Here is a 19,360-nt window from a genome sequence, read left to right on the forward strand (position 1 = left end):
AGAGAGATTTGTGAGAATTTCTTTTGTATACATTTCATAAGATTAAAGGGAGCCTGAGTCATCCTGCACGGTGTCTCATTTATTTGGCATTTGATTAGACGTACAGTACATCTAGTTGAGAAAAAACGCCTGCTATACAAACAAGAGCATTGCTTCATTTCAAGGCTACCAAAGAATCAAAACAAAATACATTAAAAAGGAAGAAAAATAAAAACTCAATCAAATTAAAAAAAGGGGGGGGGGGAACTATGCTGCTCGCATCCAGAGAAACCAGGGTGGTGTTGGAAAACAGGAAAAACTATCCCAGCATGCCTGCAGAAGTAGCAACACACGTAACATTGTGGGAGCGCGGGGTTGGAAAAGAAAGAGTTTATAATTTATCTACTAAAGACTAATTCATGGCCACAAATTATCTATAAAGTGCACACAAAATACAAAAGAACTGTAATGATGATTCCTGGACATTTAGGTAAGCAAAATGAGCGCACCCTCATTACAAAGGAGAGGATGTGCAGTTCATAGGCCGGGCACGATCCATTTGTTTACCCAGATGTGCCAGTTGCTCACGGGAGTCAAGAAATTTGTATTTTGGGTCCATGATACTTTTTCATGGTTACAAATTTAAATTTAGGAATTGTGTGTGTCCCCCAATTCATGTCTGGGGCCCGGTACAAAAAATGAGACTTCAAAGAACTTAAAAAGAAAACACATGCACTCCACTGAGGGATTGTCACGGCCCAAAACTAAATGGTGTGGAAAACAAGCACATCACCAGAAATGGCTGATGGGCAGATGATTGTCTACCCCCCCACCCCCCACACACCCAAAAAAAAAAAAAGATGAAGATCAAGCAAGCGAGAGGAAGTTGGGTGGTTTAAAAAAAAAAATCTGATTTGGGGGGAATTAAACATGTCGTTTGCACAAAAGTTGGATAATTGCCCGAAAAAAAGTCATTTTTATCACAAAAATTCATATAATGGGGGGAAAAATACAATCTGAGGTGTAAATATTTGTAATGCAGTTGTAATTTCAACACAAAAAAAATTATGGGGAATAAACTTGTGGGGGGAAAATATGATTTTGTATGGTTAACAAAATGATAGTTCATCCCCACAAGAAAAAAATGTTTGAAAATATCATTATATGGCAATTCATCATTTATCATTTTTCTATGTGGAAAAAAATTCACATTTTCCCATAATGAAGTTGATGATTTTACATGGGGAACAACAGGGAGATGATTGTTGACCCAAAAGTGTCCATCAGGAAGACGGTGGGGGAAATTTTGTCTGAATGATGATTTGGGTAGAATTCAATACAGTATTTTCATTTTCACGATGTGTTCAGGTTCCATCTACATCAACCATTCATTTGTCGAAAACCATAGAAAAGGACGCGTAAATTATACGTACCGTGTTGCAAAATCCATACAGTGTAAGATTGAATGGAGCAGGAGCACGATGGCGTTAGCTCGGGTGAGATGTTCACCTACCAAAGGGGCTTATTTACATCCTGGAGGCGGGACTTGGGGGTGTGTGGACCAATGAGATCAGTAAAAATGCAGCCTTAAATTAGTGTTCTTTATACACAAACAGTCCTGTCTGTCTGTCTGTCTTAGACGGCCGTGCTGAGGCAGGACGGCGAGGCACAGTCGGACGGCGTTGCGGTGCCCAGGGCGGCCGGGCCGTCCGTGGTGGGGGTGTCGGGTCCCACCAGGAGCGTGCTGCTGTCTACCGAGTCCTCCCGAGCCTGGGAGACCGTTGCAGGGCTTGAGGCGGCAGGGGCGTCGAGGGCCTGCTGTAGCCCGTCCACCGCAGTGGTCACGTGGTGGCCCGGCAACACTGGAATGCCGCTGTGTCCTATGGGGGGCAGGCACATGTTAAGGGTGGTCCCCATGGCACTATCTTCAGCCTCTTCATTTAATCGTCGACCTGTTTTAACTTGCAAAAATGGCAGAAATTCTTCAAACACCCTTGTTTTGAATACATCCGTATCCTGATGAAAATGTCTTTTGCAATGTCAACAACACAAAACCCCCTAATCTCAACCAGTGAACCCCATTAAGATCAGAAAACACCTCAGACTGGATTTGCCCAAAATAGCCAATTATCCTGCTTTTTGATTATAGGCATGTCAATCACTTCTTCGTACATCCTGTTATGGTACACGTGTCTAAACAAATTTTGTGTTGATTTGTGAAGCTTGTGTCACAGGATAATTTTGCAGGAATGGCCAAATGGTAAAATGGTGCTGAGTGTTATTCAACGGATTTGAGTCAATGACCAAATACAACCTAAAGTAGCAACTTCAAATCAAACAGTGGACTTTTTGTTTCATTTCAGTTACGAGTCCTTGAGACATTTTCAAAAATGACACGTGTTGGGGGCTACCGTAATCCCTGGCTAAAACTACCACAAAATGGCCAACTTCCTGGTCATTTTTGAGACTGGATCCTTGAGACTTTTGAAATAATTTAAAGTTGGTGTGTCACATTTTGTCCGAGACTACTTATGTAAGACTCCATGCAAAAATGCATGAAGCCAAGTCAACAACAAGTTTGAGTATGCGACTGTTGCTTGTTTGTGTGGTCTTACTGAGGTCCACGTAGAGGAGGCTGTCGGGGTTGATGGAGGCCTCGTAGGGAGGCGGGGGGTCATCAGGGTGCTGGATGTCAGGGTACTTGTAAGCGGCGTAGGGCGGCGGGGGCTCCTGGAAGTGGAAGGCGCCTCCTTCGCCGTCATCGGACAGATGCAGCGGCGTGAGCCCCGTGCCGAATGCGTCTGGGCCGTAGTCGAAGCCCGGAACGCGTCTGCCCAGGTTGAAGTGATGCACTGTCAAATAGACACACAGATCCATCACTTATTACATTCAAGCAAAAGTTTATAATGAGTGTAATATGATCAATTCTAATTTCAGCAGGTCTAAGGCATTTCACGTTGTCTCAGTAACAACAACGCAAATTTCTTCACCCCTCATATAGTTACGCTGTATGTTACCATTAAGCAAGACGACTTTTGTTAAACAATATTAGACAGTTTTCTTGAATATTTTTGTATTCAAATATCCGTTTGATTTTTTTCTTTTGTTTCCTGTGTCAGTTTTCGAGGGTTTCCATTTGCTTTGATTAAAATGACCGCCGCGAGCTCTGTGTGAGCAAATGCAGGTACTACACATGCATGTTTTAGTGCTCACAGTTTCCTCCGATGAGCGTTTCGATGCGCTCACGTCGTCGCTGTCGAAGGCGATGCACCATGAAGAGCAGCAGGGACAGGATAAGGAAGGACGAGATGCAGCTGACGATCAGACGCATGCCGCTGGCCATAGAATCAAACAGGCTGTTTCCATCTGAGACCAACAGCGAGCATTACAACACAAAAAAATCCTTGCAAGTCTGATTAAGTTATTTTTTTAAAAATCTAACATAATTAGAATGTAACAATGTTTTGCCCAACTTGTGCTGTGTTACCTGGATCGAGACAGGTGAACTTGCAGCACTCCTTGGGGTCCTTGCGGAAGTGCTGGCACCCCTGCGGCCTCTCGCAGAGCGCGGCCACGCACATCTCGGGCTCGCCGTCGTGACACGTGCAGCTCAGGCACGGGTCGTCGCCTTTGGGTGTGAAGTAGTAGCCCTCGCCCACCACGTTATCCTTGATGTCCACGCACGTTTGCTCTGTGGCAAAACAAAAAAAAGTAGTGATGTTAAGAGGCGTGTCCAGGCTTCGAAACGTGTTTCGCATAATGAAACACTCTGAGCACTCTGCCCATGGTGTTTTTTTTTTTTTTTTGCCAAGTTACGTACTACGTTTGCAGAGGAAGGGAAACTCCTTGTAGCAGTTCTCGGCATGCCAGCTGTGCAGGCCACGCTCGTTCATGCTCTTCAGCTGGAAACGCTGCAGCTGGGCGCAGAAAACATTGTCCTGATTGGCCTCGCCCAGGTTGGGGAGGCCGTCGGGCGGCAGGAACACCTGCACGGGGCCTGTAAAATCAATCAATCAATCAATAACAAATACACTGGCTTTTGTTAGAAACTGGGCAAAAGAAAGGACCTTCTGTTCAATAGTTCTGGACAGAAAGTATTTTCATGATAATCAAAATATTTTTTGGAAACTTAATGACGCAAGTAGGTCACTAATTGTAATGTCAATAATTCTCCATAATACCATTTTAGAAAATGAGAGTGAATAATTCATGTCAGCTTTTTGGGGGGGCCTGGTCCATGTGTCTGATTTCAAAGTCAAAAGTTGAACAAGAGGGTGTTCCCATTACCGTTATAAACCACCTCCCAGTGGCCCTCCACAGAGTGGTTCTGGTTGGTGATCACATACTGGTAGCCCACCCAAAACCTGCAGGACAAACACAGGCAACTTACGCTTTTGCAACCGACAATTGGTTGGACTTTTGACATGACGGGGATATCAAAATGGGTATATGGTGCCAGTCGCCAGTCTCTTTAATTACCTGGCAGAGGCAGCTAATGTTCGCAGAAGCGATAGTTGACAAACAAGCAGTGACATGGTACAGAGGAAAAGGAAAGCATGGTTGCCCTGGCTAGCATTAGCACTTCTGTACGCAACTCTGCCTCATTTATAATTGAGAAAAAAAAAGAGTTACGAGTGCCTATGGATCAACGGAACACGTGAACTGAACCGAAACAGTCGAACAAAACACCCCCCCGCCCTCCCCCAAAAAGTATGTTAGTGTGCGAGTGCCGACTTCCACAGCGGCGAATGAGACACTCGGGAGATGGAAGAAGCAGCACGAAAAAATGTTGATGATGCATGTAACCAAAGACGCATGCAAATGACCATTTATCGAGTCCGGACGGGAAATATCATGTCCATTTTATTCACAGGACGATAACTGATTGGAGCAATTATCGCCACAGGCCTAATTACAATGACAACATTTTTTCTTGTCCGCCACTCACTTGCACTGGTCTCTGAGCTTGCACACTTCGTCGTCAAAGTCCACCTCGATCTTGAGGATGAACTGCAGCTCCTCGTCGGTGACAAAGGTGGCCAGGGAACCGTCCACCTTCTGACACGTGTCGGCCGCCTGCCAGTAGTTCTCGTTGTGCAAATACACCTTGTAGCAGCTGGCCGTCTTGTCGTAGTGGTGCCACCCGCTCGGGCATTTCTCTGGTCAGACACAAGCGTGTGAGTGAGAACGTATGTGAGAAGAATGCATTCAGTGATTGATTGATTTTTTTTTTTTTTTTTTTAAATTTAACAAAAGGGACACTCACTATTGAAGCGCACAGGCTGAGCCACGCCAATGACATCCTCCACGTGGTCGTAACCCCGGCCGAAACGAAACCGTTCTTCCTTTATGGCTGCAAAACAAACAAATAATTTTTTTCTTCCAATTTAGAGTGTTCAATCAGCCTGCCGTGCATGGTTTTGGAATGTAGGAGGAAAACGGAGTACACCAAACAGGGAAACACCAAACCTCACTTGTGAGACAGCGAATGCGAGAAAGTACTCACGGGGACAGTCCATCTCATCGCTCTGGTCCTCACAGGCTGTCCAGCCGTCACACTGCCAGGTTATGGGGATACATTGCATCTTCCCACTGCGGCAGGCAAACTGCCCGGGGCTGCAGCGCTGCTCTGAAACACACACAAAAAAAATCACGTGAGCACAACTGAAGGAAATACTCCACTTGAAAACCAGTGGTAAGGAAAATTTGATGGTAAATCCATCCATCCATTTTCCGAACCGCTTGATCCTCACTAGGGTCGCGGGGGGTGCTGGAGCCTATCCCAGCCGTCTTCGGGCAGTAGGCGGGGGACACCCTGAATCAGTTGCCAGCCAATCGCAGGGCACACAGAGACAAACAACCATCCACGCCCACACTCACACCTAGGGACAATTTAGAGCGTCCAATCAGCCTGCCATGCATGTTTTTGGAATGTGGGAGGAAACCGGAGCACCCGGAGAAAACCCACGCAGGCCTGGGGAGAACATGCAAACTCCACACAGGGAGGCCGTAGCTGGAATCGAACCCGGTACCTCTGCACTGTGAAGCCGACGTGCTAACCACTGGACTACCGGGCCACCCTTGATGGTAAATGCCATGTCGAAATAAAAGTGAAAAGGCAGAATGGAAAAAATAAATTCATTAAAAAAAACAAACAATCGAGCCTGAAGCAATCATGGGGCTCTCGAGTTCTATGGCGAGTCATCAGACTTTGCTGCCATGCTCCTCCGCCGAGAGCAAATGATCAAAATATGAGCATTTCACAATTTTATGTAATTCATCTCTGAGCGGTTTGTCATTTTTAGCACCCCTGGACACGGCAAAATGAATTCTTGAAAGCAAAATGGCAGACTTCATGTTTTTTTTTTCTTGTGGTCTACTCATGATCGACACGCCGAGCAAATTTCATGTTGCAACGTGATATTGGCTTCCGGAGCTGATTTTTCAAGGAATTTTAAGAGCCGCTATTGAGCCAATTTTCAAAGGGTGTGACCATGACGGCAAAAATAAACCCAAAATCAGCACTGCAAAAAACAGCAGACTTCCTGTGTCTTTTTTGGGGGAAAAGTTTCTTCAGACTTTTTTTTTTTGGTCAGCCTCCTCGTGATAGACAAGCCTATCAAATTTAATTTGATCACGTGACAATGGCTTTGGGGGATACATTTCCAAAGAGCTATCTGGAAAAAAAATCTCGACAAGTAAGCAGTAAACAAAAAGTAAAAGAAACAACAACCATATTTTGACAAGTGCCTCTCCAACGCTTTTGTGGCGTTATCTCCGCAGCAGTGTGGGGGAGGAAGCCGTTGTACAAGGCATGTGGTCAAAAACAAAGCGAGACAACAAACCTGTTGAATAATTTGAACAAGAAGCACCCAAGTGGGAAGCATCAAAATGTGAGCAGAGCTTGCACAGCCGACTCAACTCAAATGTAGTTTTAGGCACTTGAAAGCAACCACCGCTGCAGACAAAACTGCTCATCCTTGGGATATGTTGACAGAAGTAGAATCGATTAGTCAAGCAATTTATCTCCCTGGGTCATCGGTTACGATGTATCGGTCGACGCCGCAAGTTCCCAGAACATTAGTCCATGGAGACAAAGGAACACGGCAAAATCTTGTGTAAAGCGGAAAAATCGGCACCCTAAATTTAGACATGCGTGATTGAAAAACCTGTCAGACAGTGCGAAACGCCATTTTTACTGACTAAAGGCGACTACGCGCTAACTACGCTAAGTGACGTTTTTTTTGCTCGCTTACCTGACAATAATCTTGCCAGCGCTAGCCGGGCACCTGAAACAAACAGAAACAGTTGAGTCAACTAACAAGCAACTACCTAACACTGACTTACTGTGCATTGATCGGGTTATTAGTCTACACTCACGATCTCCAGCCACAATAATAAATGAAAGTAAGAAAAGTAAAACTTCCCTGACAGCGCCAAACAAAATCGAGCATTACGACTGCATTGGAAGCGCATATTGGGCTAAGCCAGGGGCCATTTTAGCAGCTCGTTTCCACATAATAAGGGCCAATATTAAGATATACAGTGTAACTCCTCTACAACAAAATCATGATTGCAGCAAGAAATTTTCCACAACGGGGGACTTTTCACTATAGCAAATTAATTTCAGATGTAAACAGCGTAGGAAAAAAAAGAGAAAGAAATTATGCAATTTATGATCAGCATTCACTTTCACTTACATCAATTTCTTGCATTATGTCTTTTACTTTGCTTCCTCCATCTTTCATTTTTATTACTTTTATCCTGTCTTCAAGCGTTAAAACTTTTCGTTTCTTCACTCCTTGGTCTGCAAAGGTCTGTTTAGTAGCCATTTTAGCAATGCAACGTTCGTGCAGCGTCTGAAACTAACAATAACAAATACTTCCTGGACGATGTGTAATGTGTAAACCAGTGTGGTGGTTGCTGTTGCCGTTTCCGAACGAAGCAGCATAGGTCGCTGTGGCATGCTGAGGTTGGATTAGACTTTTGCGGAAGGCTTGTTTTCATTGTAGTGAATCTTGTTGCGAGGCAAGGGCAGAGAGAAAGTCTTCATATAACGCAACAGGGGATTTTTCGTTGTAGGGGGAGCAGAAAAGTGGGAATGGTTTTAATGCATGAAGATTTTTTCACACCGTTATTGGTCGTTACCTCAACCCTGACGACTGTGACATCATTTTCAGTGGACAGTCAGTGGCAAAATGGCCGCCCCTTGAGATGGGATAAAAACGTCTGGATTTTGTTGCTTAATGCGTCAATGTTGAATTCTCGTTGTTTCAGGTGATAGTTTCGTTTGATTGTAAACCACAACTGGGGAGTTGTGACGAATTGTGGATTCGACTTGTGTCTTGCATAGCTGCTTCGGAGGAGAACAGTTTGCGCCCAAGTGTGCCCACGTACTGGTAACCAAAAACACAGCATCATTTCATTTCTCAAGCAAGATCTCACAGCAGATCTTTCGCCGGTGCCTTTCAATTGGCTCACTTCCACTGCGGCTAACTTGCCAGCACAAGAAATCAGGTCATCAAAATACCATTCAAAAGTGCGGTTCTCTCTCGCCAGGCGGGTCGAGTTTCATTCTCAGCTTCCTGTGCTCAACCGGAGCTTCTTCAACGGCAAGCTTAACACTTAATGCCCGCCAACACCTCGGCGGTGCCAAAAGACACTTTTGGAGGGTGCGCTAAAGAGCACCCATGCGTCACTGCGGCTTGGTTAGCGCTAAGTGGATTGAGGGTGCATTAGCGAGCAGGCGTCCATTACCTTGGCAAAAAGCTGGTCACCGTAATGAAGAACATTTTGGACCGCAGCGGGCTCATAACTATGTTGGGAAGAAAAACAAACCCGACTAAAAAATCCGAGAATGTTATTTTGTGAATAGGGAACTCACCATTCACAATACAATGTAGGGACTTCTATACAATGGTACCTCAATTTAAGAATGAGCCGACAGTATCACAGACCACCACACGCTTGCCGCACAAACAACACGGTGCATTCGGAGTACTTTCACAACTTCCAAGAACTTGCAAATGCACCTCGCAGTTCTGCACATTAAATTGTTTTTCTTCAGCTGGAATGTTTTTTATAGAATGATGAGAAACCAAAATTGAAATCATGGTTACATTGCAATACATTGCCCAGCCCGACAATGTGGTAGTACGATTCAGGTGTGAAAATGAAATGCCTGTATCCTGCAAAAACCTATTTAAAAAAAAGAAAAGAGCTAATAAAAAACGTCTATCTCAGAGAGGTGCAAACTGTGAACGATGAACATTGTATATTCATATTCACTGACTCATCGTTTCCACACAAACTAACCCAACCACGACTTAACAAAACCACTTTTGAGCTCATTTTGGAGCTCAAGAGCGCTCCCCACAAATCTCTTCACGACTTCAGATTTAGGCCCAGCAAAGACGTCTTTGAGCAACTTTTCCACGACAGTGACCAACAACCTGGCCTTAAACTCAACTTGCGAATAAAAAAAAAGACAGAGGTTTGCAAAACACGGATGTGCAAGGTGGCATGACTTTTTGGAGTGTGGGCGTGACCCAGATTCAAATCAGAGTGTGACAAATTTCACCCAAAATACACAAAAACAAACAGAGCGGACTTGGTGCCAAGGTTGTTGGTTCTGATGAACAAACAAGAAACATTCGCCGAAGCACCCTCAAAATATGACCCAACTATAGATATAGACAGGGAGTGGGCAAACTCAGTTTTTGTCATTTTTAAGTTCTTTCAGAACACTGATATAACTGAAGATTGAATTGCGATTGTGTCACACAGGGGCAGTCCTGGCTAGCCTAAAATCCGACATTTGGAACCCTCATTCGGTCTTGAAAGCATATTTTGAAACCGTTTTCTCAAGCCTAATCATTGCTAGTCAATAAGACGCATGTGTGTTGCAGTGTTGTGCAAAACTGACTCGTTTTCCGCTATTTTTCCGTTTTTCCTCTTACGTGTGATCACATCACGTAGGTCCGTTTTGCACTCCTTTCAGAAAAATTAGCTCTGCCTTGTCAAAAACGTGTTTTCTGCATCTACTTTTAGATACGATGCACACTGGAATCTCCTCTGTTGCCTTGTTTTCATGCAGTATTTCGGTGTTGACACGGCGGGATAGTTCGTCTTTGGCAACTCCAAAAGTGTTAAAAGATCGCTGGCGTATTTTTGTCAACCTATGAAAAATAATTTTGAGGGTTTTGAGGCATGGTGATGAAGTAACATCAAGAACATGATATGTTGCCCAGATTTGTGCCGCTTAAACGTGAAATGGAGAGACGCAGGAGGAGCTGCCCACCGGGATAAACCAGCCGTCCGTTGCCAGCGATGGTGCGGGAATCTCCGGTAGCCAAACAAACAACAGGCGGACGGGGGGGTCGCACTGCAGAGATGGCTATTTAGGCAATAATCGTAGCCCTTCTCTATGGAATCTCAACTCAAAATGCTCTCTTTGCTTCGGTCCCGACAAAGCCGCACATCGCTTCGCACAGACACTCGATCACAGGCCATTCAATTATTTTGAATAAGAAACAAGACGACAAAATCTCAGAACTGCCTTTATGCTTAACATATTGACAAAATTTCAGCTCTTTCTGGTAACATTAATTATTTCCTAGTGTACAACAACATTTTTTTAAATCAGTCTTGCCAATATTTACATGCTGGAGGTTGAGATCAAAGGAGATGCAGGCGTTTTGATGCAGTACCGTGAATCTTCCATGCAAATTGAGAGTTAGCTCATAGCTACCTCAACAGAGGCTAAAAGTGCTTCACGACATTCGATTCGTACTTGCACAAAAATATTGAGAGATATAACGTCTCAATAAAACTGCGATAAAAGTTGGAAATATATGAGAAACAAGTGGTTACGGTCAGAGAAAAGCCGTTTGCAGTTTAGTCCAGCCACGCCACCACCACAGACATCCCGCAGCTGGGTAGAAAAATCATTCGAGCCCGCGGCTCGGATAGGCCTCCCCGCCGTGAACCAGTTTCTCCCTCTTTTCCAGCCGGGTTGAATTTAACTCGAAGCCGCTTACCTGGCCGCGGCGGGTCCGTCAACGTGAGGACAAAGAGTAGAGAGAAGAGGACGAAACTGCCGCTGTCAGCCTTTGGCAACATTTATCCTCCATTCATTGTCATTCCTTTACCCAGAAATGTAAACCATATACAGGAGGGAAGAGAGGAGCTGTTGCGGCGGTCGTCGTCCGACCTCGTCCGGTATTTATCCAGTTAAACGGTCGCCTCGACGCTGACCCATTTTGGTGGTTTCGCAGTCAAATGGGAGGTGGCGACGAAAGTAAACGTTGAACGACCATAGTCCTTTAAACTGCAGTGAGGTGGAGGGCGGCGAACATTTGCGTTTGGTTTTGTTGCACATCCAGTCGGCCGTCCTCTCATCAAGATGGCCGCCTCATCCCATCACAACAATCCCAAACACGCAACATCGAGCGGACCAGCCCGGGCCGAGATTCGACTCCGACGTTCGGCTCAGCCGATTCTGCCTCGCCCCCGCCGATGAGAATCAGTTTTGACACACATTTGAATTAATGCCGTCAATATATAAAATTATTAATGTTACAAGATGGCACCTTCGCACTACTTTTCTATTAGCCATCTTGTGACATCTCAGAATGTTGCAGAAAGAGCACAAAAACAGTACATAGGCAAGCTTTGACATGATTGAGGGGGAGGTTGAAAAATAATGGTAACACTGTACCAACTTTGTCCCACTGTATTTTAATTATAAAAATAATGCCAAAGGGAACAGAGAAAGAAATTGTCACATGTCAGAAAATTTCTGAACTGCAACATTGAGTAACATGATGACGTGCTTTTGATAACAGTGTTTGGATACGTGTTGTACTGGTTCTATTTTGGTTTGTGTGAACAACACAAATAAATACAAAATGGTCACCACTGTAAAATGGCGAAACAAAAATGCAAAGCGAATGAATTCCCGACATAGCATAAAGTCCGCCAAAAGGTTCTTTAGAAAAAGTCTGAGGCTTTCCGCCTTTTGGGCAGCTCCAGCAGATTGTCAGTGAGGGATGACTCGTCATGTGCTCCTGGCGTCTTGGCCTTGTCGGGCGTGGGTGTGCCCGAAGGTGTGGCCGGCCCGCCGAACGGGGACTTGCAGCCAATGGCGCGGTGCGAGGGTGACGGTGTGTAGCTGGCCCGCAGAGCTTTATCCGTGTACTTGCTGGACGTGCGGTTGACCAGACGTTGCAGGGCTGGCGTCAGGGCTGGACTCAGGCCTTTCGGGGTCAGGCTGCCACCCCAAAAAATGATAATTAAATATAATACGATGGATTTTGCGTTACTGCAGTTCATCACTTGCATATCTCAAATCATCTTTTCCACTTGAAATGAATGGAAACGCCATTAATCCATTGTACCACCCCAAAAACCACCAAGGGTTTTGAAGCTTGTCTTTTAATAAGCAAAATGGCACTTTTAAGTGTATTGTACTCTATTTAAACATGCAGGAAATATATCTAAATAGAAAGTAAAGAATAAAACATTTTGTGCTTCATGATCATTAAATGGCCGTTGTGCTGCTCTTTCTAGTATGAGGGCTTTGGCCACTGACTTTTTTTCAACAATACAGTTGTATTCTAGCAAGATTTTATTCTTGATTAAAATATATATATATATTATTGTCTTAAACCATGCCTTATATATTCGCTGAAGATTAAAAAAGTTACTTTCTTCTCGGGGGAAAATAAATAAATAAGAAAACTCTTCATCTATTTTTAGCTAAAAAACAACAATCCTTATACGAAGACTTGTACTTAAAAAATTATTTCTTTGGTCACTTTCCACGTCTGATGCATTTAAAAAGATGTGTGGTGTTTACCTGGCCAGGTTTTCTGTGACTTTCCTCAGGGCTTCCTGTTTTTTGGCTCGATTTTTGGCGGCCGCTTCGTTGGCCATCTTCAAGCCCAGTCGCTCCCGTCTCCCCGGCTCGGGAATCTGTCCCAACAACACACCGGTAAGTATCCAAATGATCATGCTGCTTTTATAAAACGGCGCTGAATTTTCTGCTACCTTAAACGAGGGGCCGTGGTTCCTCTCGGCGTAAGGCGTGTCGGATCCCTCCAAGCGGAACGGGGTGCTCTCGATTTCTCCCCATGTCATTAGCGGCGACTCGGCCATGCCTGAAACAAGAGAACCATAATGAGGAGATCGAGCCCGCATAAAAACCAAACAAACTTTAAGTGTGTTTGTTGTGTTTCTCACCAGGGGCGGGGGAGGGCGTCCTTTCGAAGCCATAACCGTTCACCGTGGGAGAATCGTGCGGGATCAACTCTTTGCCGTCTGGACCCACCTTACCCTGCTTGAACTGGACAACACAAAATCACAGGGGACAACATTACTTATTTATATATATATATATAGTCAAATGTTGCGTCTATATTTCATATCTTGATAGTCGTTCGCATTATGGGACCAAAAGTTATTTTAGTCATCCATCCATCATCTGTGCCTTGTTATTCTATTCACTGTATACATCAGCTGATTCATCAGTTATCAGAATTTTACTCTGCCAAAAATCTGATTTGGTAATGGCCTAAAACAAAAATCCAAATTGGTCAGGCCCTAGGATTTATTTAGACCCGCATGCGCTTTGCAGCACATAATCCCTTTTTTCTTTTTTAAAAGAAGTTAATTTCAGCAAAGCTTAAATGCAAAGGTGAAAAATACAACTTGACGTGTTATCAAGAGGCAGGGGGAAGCGGTTTCCAATAGTGGGAGACCTTTCAGTGCCTGAAAGGTCTCGTTTAAAATCCTTTGGCGGTGAGTGCAATGTGTATACGTAGTCACCTGTGCGTTGAGCGCTGCAGCCTGCTGGATCTGGCTCTTGTTCAGCGCCTTGCTGAACGGGTCACCGGTGAAGCGCGTGTTCTTGTGAACCACCTCGCGTGGTTTCTTGAAGAGCGCGTCGTCGTCTTTGACGCCTAATGCAAGACGCAAGATGGAAAACGGCCATTGAATACAAAATTTTGATTGAAATCAAATGCCACAAATTAATTCCAGTCTCCCAAATATAGCTCAAGGCACTGCTGTAGCTGTCAAAGTATGAAAGTCATGAAGTAAACATTTTGTTAGCAGCCAAGCCCTTCCTTTAAACTAAGATTTTTATTTAATTTTTGTTTACCCAAAATGATGATTGAAATTGGACATAATTGTGAACATTAGAGGTTCTGCAGCACGCCATGGATGGTTCGTTCCTTTTTTAAATGTAATTGTACCTTCTGGATAATACATCAAGGCGTTCTTTGCTTTATATTCCCACGTTTCCAGGCCAGCTTTTACACACTCAAGAGCGGCCTTCTCTGGTTGTGGTAAGGCAAGGTTCTGCTCATGACGCTGGGGAGCAAATACACACAAAAAAAGAATTAAAAAAACAAAAACATCAAATCAGTATCAGCCAGAGTCTTCTTTTCCTTTTCTCACAGTGATGTGATACAATATTCCCAATTCCTGACAGCAAGAAGAGTGAGAACATCAGCGGTTCACTGTATTACCTCTTTGAACTCGGCTTCGGCTTCGTACAGCCACGCATGCTTCATCTTCTCCTTGTCCTCGGCCAGGTCCATGATCTGCTCAAACGAGGCGTTGTCCTCGCTGGTGTTTTTGGTCAGGAAGCGATCCAGCGATGGCAGCTCCTTCTCCTCCCGCTTGTCGCCCGCCACGCTTTCTGCACACAAGAAACCATCCACAGACGTCAAATGCCAATTTCATGGAAGAAGAACAGCTGTAGAGGTCTGAGTCACTTACCGGCATCTCCGCCTCTATTGGAGATGGTTGGCGATCCTGCACGGCCCACTGGTGTCTCAAAGCTTGCCGGCGTCACATCTCACACAACAGAAAGTAATTCAGTAATCAGGAAACCAGAGTTTTACAAAACAACCCTAATTGTTCTACTCACAGGGTGCAGAGGGTTGAGGTGTGTTTTTGGACTTTCCGTAGCGGATTGAGATTTCTCTCATGCGCTCCAGGTCTCCATTTTCCTCGGCATCCAGATAATCTTTCTGGGCCTGCAGTTTGGTCACGTCTGGGAAAAAGTCCCTCTGGATGATCTTCTCCAAGCTCTGTTACAACCCACCAGAAACACTATTATTAAATAAATAAATAATAACGCAATATTTTATTAAGTTATAAAGTAAAAGCTAATGCTCACAAATGTCTTATTTTGAAGAAAAAAAAACAACTAGAAATGTCACTATGCTTCCATGGACAACTACAGAAATCCGAGAATATTTAAATGTGAAATTTTTCAAGTGTCACAAGGTCTGTAAACGTTTAATCAATTATCACAATAATTATTGAAAAAAATAATGAGTTGCTGATTACTTAAACAATGCGCCTCTAATAAATCGTTTGAAGCCTCTGTTTATGTATGACCAATGTTATGTTAAAATCTCGACCTGCGCATGCGCAATAATCAACATCACCGTTGACGTTTACGCGACCTACCTCAATGTAATCCTCCTCGTTCAAGACTTTTTTGTGCGGCTTCCCTGCGTCGGCGTCTTTGGGCTCCGGCCTAAGGGCGATGGTGGTGAGGGCGGCAGGCACCAGAGTGCCGCACAGGGCTCTCCTGACGCTAGCGCTGCCGTCCATTGCGCTACCACAGGACCCCTAGCCGGAAAGCGAAATGCGGTTAGGCTAACGGCTGTCTCGCGACAGCCACCTTGCAATCGTATCCAGTCGTAGCACAAGTGAATAAATTAGTCGTTAAAATGTCCCCGTGTAATGTAATTATATCTCTTCGGAGTTAAATGGCGTATTTTCTCAGGCGTTGCGGTGACGAATTTCTCAGATGAGGACCGGAAACGACAATTGCGATAAACATACTGAAGTGTGACGTCACAGAAAGTAGTCTTCTTCTTGAGGAAATGCGCAATATGGACATTCGACTGCCACGAGCAGGACAATAATAGAACTACCACCGCCGTCCACTATGACTTGCTATTCCATCACTGAGCCAACAGGTGGTAGTGTTTCTCTATTATTAATTATTCCTCTTCGAAGAGAATTATTGCACACGTGGTTCCACTATTATTTGAAATGTTTATAATCAATGATCGTCTTCATATGATAAGATAAAACTATTTATAGAGTCAGGAGTATTTATGGAGAGTGCGCCAAAGATTAATATTGGCGGATGATGTTTTGATCAAATTGGGGAAAAGAGAATGGCAATTTACAATGTTTCCAACAGTGCGTTCACCCTAATATATTTTCTTAATAATGTAATGCATTTTTTTTTTCAAAACAACTTTATTTCTTCACGAGGACGATTTTTTTGTACAAAGCGTGTTGTAACTTCATGCTAAACTACCAAAAGGCATTATTTCCATTCACTCAAACATTCAAAATAATCTACATTCTTTCATTCATGTAGTTTGAATGGTCCAAAGTGTTTGTAAATGACTTTGTGACAACGTGAAGTGGATCGATACAAAGTTAGTTTTCTGTATTTCCTGCATAAAAGGAGAGTCTTCTCTGGCGCCTCCACTTGGCTCTGCGGTTTTTAAACCAAACCTGAAAACAGAAAAACAGAACAAAGCCAACAAAAAAAACAACAACGTGAATTTATATTTTCATTTTAAATGAAATAGTAATTATACATTGTTGCATCACAAAAAGAACGTTTTCCAATTCCTAATTTAGATTTTTTTTAAATGCCAAAAAGAATTCAAATATGAGTTAAATACATTTCTATATCTCCACATTTTTCAGATGATTGTTTTTTAGTGCATAAACAAGAATATTTGTTGCTGTTCAAAACTTTCATCTCTACTAAAAAAAAAATCAATAAAACCATTAAAGAAATTCACAAAGTTCTCTGTTGAACCTCCAAATCAAAATGAATAAATAACAATATAAAAATATCATCTGTTGGGATGAAAGAATAAACCATCACATTTATTTAAAATAATTACATTACAAATTTATTTAAAATATTTTTTTCTAAATTTCAAAAAACATCAAATAGGTTTCTTTGTTAAAAACAGTCGGTTCAGACAGATGTCACATTTTCATCATACATACAATTTCAACAAAAAGCACCTATTTTGAAAAATTATATTCAGTTAAAACAATTTTATTTTCAAACACGTTTTTTTTCTCACACTGATCTCTCTAATTTTAGATATTAATTTAAATATTAAAAACAAATTAACATTTGTACTTTACTACAAACAAACAGAAAAAAATTATACGTTATTGGCAGACATTTTGCTTGAATATTCAACTTTTTAAAAATGCCACTCGCTGGCCACTGTAGCTCCTGCTTACCTCCACCCTCTCTTCTCGGAGCCGAGTGCTCTGCGCTAGCTTTTCCCGAGCGTTGACGTCTGGGTAGTGGTTCTGCAGGAAGAGTTCCTCCAGCGCGTCCAGCTGCTCCTCCGTGAAGATGGTTCGGTGTCGCCGGGTCCTTCTTGGCATCTGGGTCTCCGCCGCAGCTTCTTCTTTTTGGTCTCGAACGCCGGGGTGTGCCCACAAAGCTTGGGAGGGAAGCCCAGAGAGTGGTTGTGGTGTTGGGATGACACAGGAGCAGTGCTTGCCTTGGGGGATGTCAGTCATCATGTCTCCACGGCAACAACACAAACACACTAATTGTACGTACGCATCCCAAAACTCTTATTGAAATGTTCTTATGTGCAAAAAAACAACAACATACACAAAATTCAGATCCTGGTCACGGGTCTTACCTTGATGAGGACGATCCGTCCTCCCATCTCCGCAACAGCAGCAACAGCAACAGCAACAACATAAACACCACACCGCTGGATTTTCCCGTGCCGCGTCTGGATAATTCCTCAAGATGTCTTCAATGGTGAACGGGAACTTTTGCCTCTCCATGTCGGCAGCCTCCGCAACACTGGAACCGGCTCCTTGCCGAACACCACATGGAAGATTAAAAAAAAAAAAAAAAAAACTGTAAAAAGGTAAAATCCTCCTTTCCAGACATAAACCAGCTAATCTGGGCTAGTTATTGTGAAAAGGTTAATCTCACCTTCTTCCATTCCTTTTCATCAGATTTTGGCTGCATAAAATGAGATGTGGAAAAGCGCCAAAGATCCTCATTGTTGGTGGGTTTACAGAGAAAATCTCGGTATTAGGAAGGCGGATTTAGAAGTGGGGTGGAAAAAAAAAAGGAAAAAGTGTTCACTCATCATCTCTGAGTTCTCCCATATTAACCAATGAATGTGAATTACAATACGATACAGATGGACGATGAAGCCATCTCATCGCATGTTTATGATCCACTTTTTTTTCCATATATTATCAGCATGGCACAGAGTTGATTTCATAGCAGGCTGTCAATAGCGGTAGAATTAATGGATTTCCACAATGTGTCCTAAGCTCCTCACATGCGGCCCTTTTGAGAACAGATCACAATAAACGCCATCTCATCCCTTTCACGCCGGCTTTAATAGCTTGCCAGATGCTATCTGCGCTCATTGTGCGCCTCAAACGGCTCACATTTCATTACAGAGGATTAAGACCCATAAAAAAAAAAAGCTGCCGTTTGCTATGTTGCTCAAGTCATATTTGCTCAACGACAGGTTTTTATCGAGATGAAAAAAAACCCGAAAGATGTTTAAACGTCAAACAAGACGGGTGACCTGATTTAAATTTCTTGAGTATGGAGTGAAAATGAACAATTGATTTTTTTTCTCCCAGCAAATATGCTCTCGTTTTGAATTTGATTCTGGCAACGGGTTCCCAAAAAGGTGGGACGAGGGAAATTGGATTGAGGCCAAGTGGAAAAATTGTGCTGTGGTCTGACGAGTCCACGTTTGAAATTTGTTTTTGTTAATCATGGACGTTGTGTCTTCCGGGCCAAAGAGTAAAACAACCATGTGGTCTGTTAAGCAAAGTAAATAAAGGTTTTGGAGCAACGCCTTTTTCAGGGACGTTCCTGCTTATTTCAGTAAGTACTAGACGGGGCGGCCAGCAGTCCAGACCTGTCTCCCATTGACAATATGTGCCCAGCACATTATGAAATGCAAAATATAACAACCGAGACCCTGGAGTCCATTTTGTATACGCACTGTGCAAGTTGTCTGTAATGTTTCCGCTTCCAAAAATTAAAACGAGGATATCGCTGCTTTTTTAAAAAATCCAAATTGTGTCATTCATTTGCTGCTTTAGAGTGCAGTAGCCATTCAATTTTTTGGTTGAAATTTGATTCTTGTCAAGTCCATTTTCAAGTTTTGAGGTAGAATGAAATCCTTTTTACCCAAACTGTAAAACAAGCAATTTAAAAAAAAAATCATTTTCGTTACACTACCAACAGTGGCTGCAATCTAATTTCATATTGACATCAAGAGCTGATGCTGACAAAAATCAGACAAATGGA

The 19,360-nt window shown here is 43.2% G+C and overlaps 3 protein-coding genes across 6 annotated transcripts; all 3 read right to left on the minus strand.

Annotated features, from left to right (window-relative positions):
* Window positions 1-64: 64 nt before the first annotated feature.
* Window positions 65-11,425, minus strand: dgcr2 (DiGeorge syndrome critical region gene 2). 2 transcript variants are annotated; one of them, XM_086134979.1, is made up of 11 exons: window positions 11,019-11,425; window positions 7,236-7,268; window positions 5,486-5,608; window positions 5,246-5,332; window positions 4,928-5,138; window positions 4,267-4,343; window positions 3,800-3,976; window positions 3,467-3,670; window positions 3,193-3,345; window positions 2,595-2,831; window positions 65-1,859 (listed from the first exon to the last, which is right to left on the minus strand). In XM_086134979.1, the coding sequence occupies exons 1-11, from the start codon at window positions 11,098-11,100 to the stop codon at window positions 1,615-1,617; spliced, it is 1,629 nt and encodes a 542-aa protein (XP_085991105.1). In that variant the 5' UTR covers window positions 11,101-11,425; the 3' UTR covers window positions 65-1,614. The 2 variants fall into 2 exon arrangements, with proteins under 2 accessions (XP_085991105.1, XP_085991106.1); XM_086134980.1 differs by lacking the exon at window positions 7,236-7,268 and having other exon boundaries at window positions 11,019-11,424.
* Window positions 11,426-11,698: 273 nt separating this feature from the next.
* Window positions 11,699-15,848, minus strand: ess2 (ess-2 spliceosome associated protein). The gene is made up of 10 exons (XM_086134981.1): window positions 15,463-15,848; window positions 14,915-15,077; window positions 14,764-14,841; window positions 14,511-14,683; window positions 14,235-14,352; window positions 13,807-13,940; window positions 13,222-13,324; window positions 13,030-13,139; window positions 12,839-12,954; window positions 11,699-12,250 (listed from the first exon to the last, which is right to left on the minus strand). Exons 1-10 carry the CDS (start codon window positions 15,607-15,609, stop codon window positions 11,971-11,973), a joined length of 1,422 nt encoding a protein of 473 aa, XP_085991107.1. The 5' UTR covers window positions 15,610-15,848; the 3' UTR covers window positions 11,699-11,970.
* A 433-nt stretch (window positions 15,849-16,281) lies between these two features.
* On the minus strand, window positions 16,282-19,058 carry LOC147191967 (homeobox protein goosecoid). Of its 3 annotated transcripts, none has more exons than XM_086135232.1 (4): window positions 18,011-19,058; window positions 17,706-17,885; window positions 17,290-17,582; window positions 16,282-16,533 (listed from the first exon to the last, which is right to left on the minus strand). In XM_086135232.1, exons 1-4 carry the CDS (start codon window positions 18,018-18,020, stop codon window positions 16,456-16,458), a joined length of 561 nt encoding a protein of 186 aa, XP_085991358.1. In that variant the 5' UTR covers window positions 18,021-19,058; the 3' UTR covers window positions 16,282-16,455. The 3 variants fall into 3 exon arrangements, with proteins under 3 accessions (XP_085991358.1, XP_085991359.1, XP_085991357.1); XM_086135233.1 differs by having other exon boundaries at window positions 17,290-17,498; window positions 17,706-17,888; window positions 18,011-18,072; XM_086135231.1 differs by having other exon boundaries at window positions 17,706-17,888; window positions 18,011-18,072.
* Window positions 19,059-19,360: the final 302 nt, after the last annotated feature.

This window comes from Hippocampus guttulatus, chromosome 17 (assembly GCF_054856545.1).
Source record: "Hippocampus guttulatus isolate MCC_2025c chromosome 17, RoL_Hgut_1.0, whole genome shotgun sequence".
Taxonomy (NCBI): domain Eukaryota; kingdom Metazoa; phylum Chordata; class Actinopteri; order Syngnathiformes; family Syngnathidae; genus Hippocampus; species Hippocampus guttulatus.

Excerpts from the sequence above, each read along its gene's own strand:
- LOC147191967 (XM_086135231.1), bottom strand. Across the intron at positions 17,583-17,705 it reads GACGGATCGTCCTCATCAAG|ACATGATGACTGACATCCCC; the intron begins GTAAGACCCGTG and ends GTTGCCGTGGAG. Across the intron at positions 16,534-17,289 it reads TCCGAGAAGAGAGGGTGGAG|GTTTGGTTTAAAAACCGCAG; the intron begins GTAAGCAGGAGC and ends TTCTGTTTTCAG.
- dgcr2 (XM_086134979.1), bottom strand. The coding sequence starts at position 11,100 with ATGTTGCCAAAGGCTGACAGCGGCAGTTTCGTCCTCTTCTCTCTACTC. Across the intron at positions 3,977-4,266 it reads CTGGGAGGTGGTTTATAACG|GCCCCGTGCAGGTGTTCCTG; the intron begins GTAATGGGAACA and ends TTGATTTTACAG. Across the intron at positions 1,860-2,594 it reads CCTCCTCTACGTGGACCTCA|GACACAGCGGCATTCCAGTG; the intron begins GTAAGACCACAC and ends TGCCCCCCATAG.
- ess2 (XM_086134981.1), bottom strand. The coding sequence starts at position 15,609 with ATGGACGGCAGCGCTAGCGTCAGGAGAGCCCTGTGCGGCACTCTGGTG. Across the intron at positions 15,078-15,462 it reads ACGAGGAGGATTACATTGAG|AGCTTGGAGAAGATCATCCA; the intron begins GTAGGTCGCGTA and ends GGGTTGTAACAG. Across the intron at positions 14,353-14,510 it reads CCGAAGCCGAGTTCAAAGAG|CGTCATGAGCAGAACCTTGC; the intron begins GTAATACAGTGA and ends TTTGCTCCCCAG.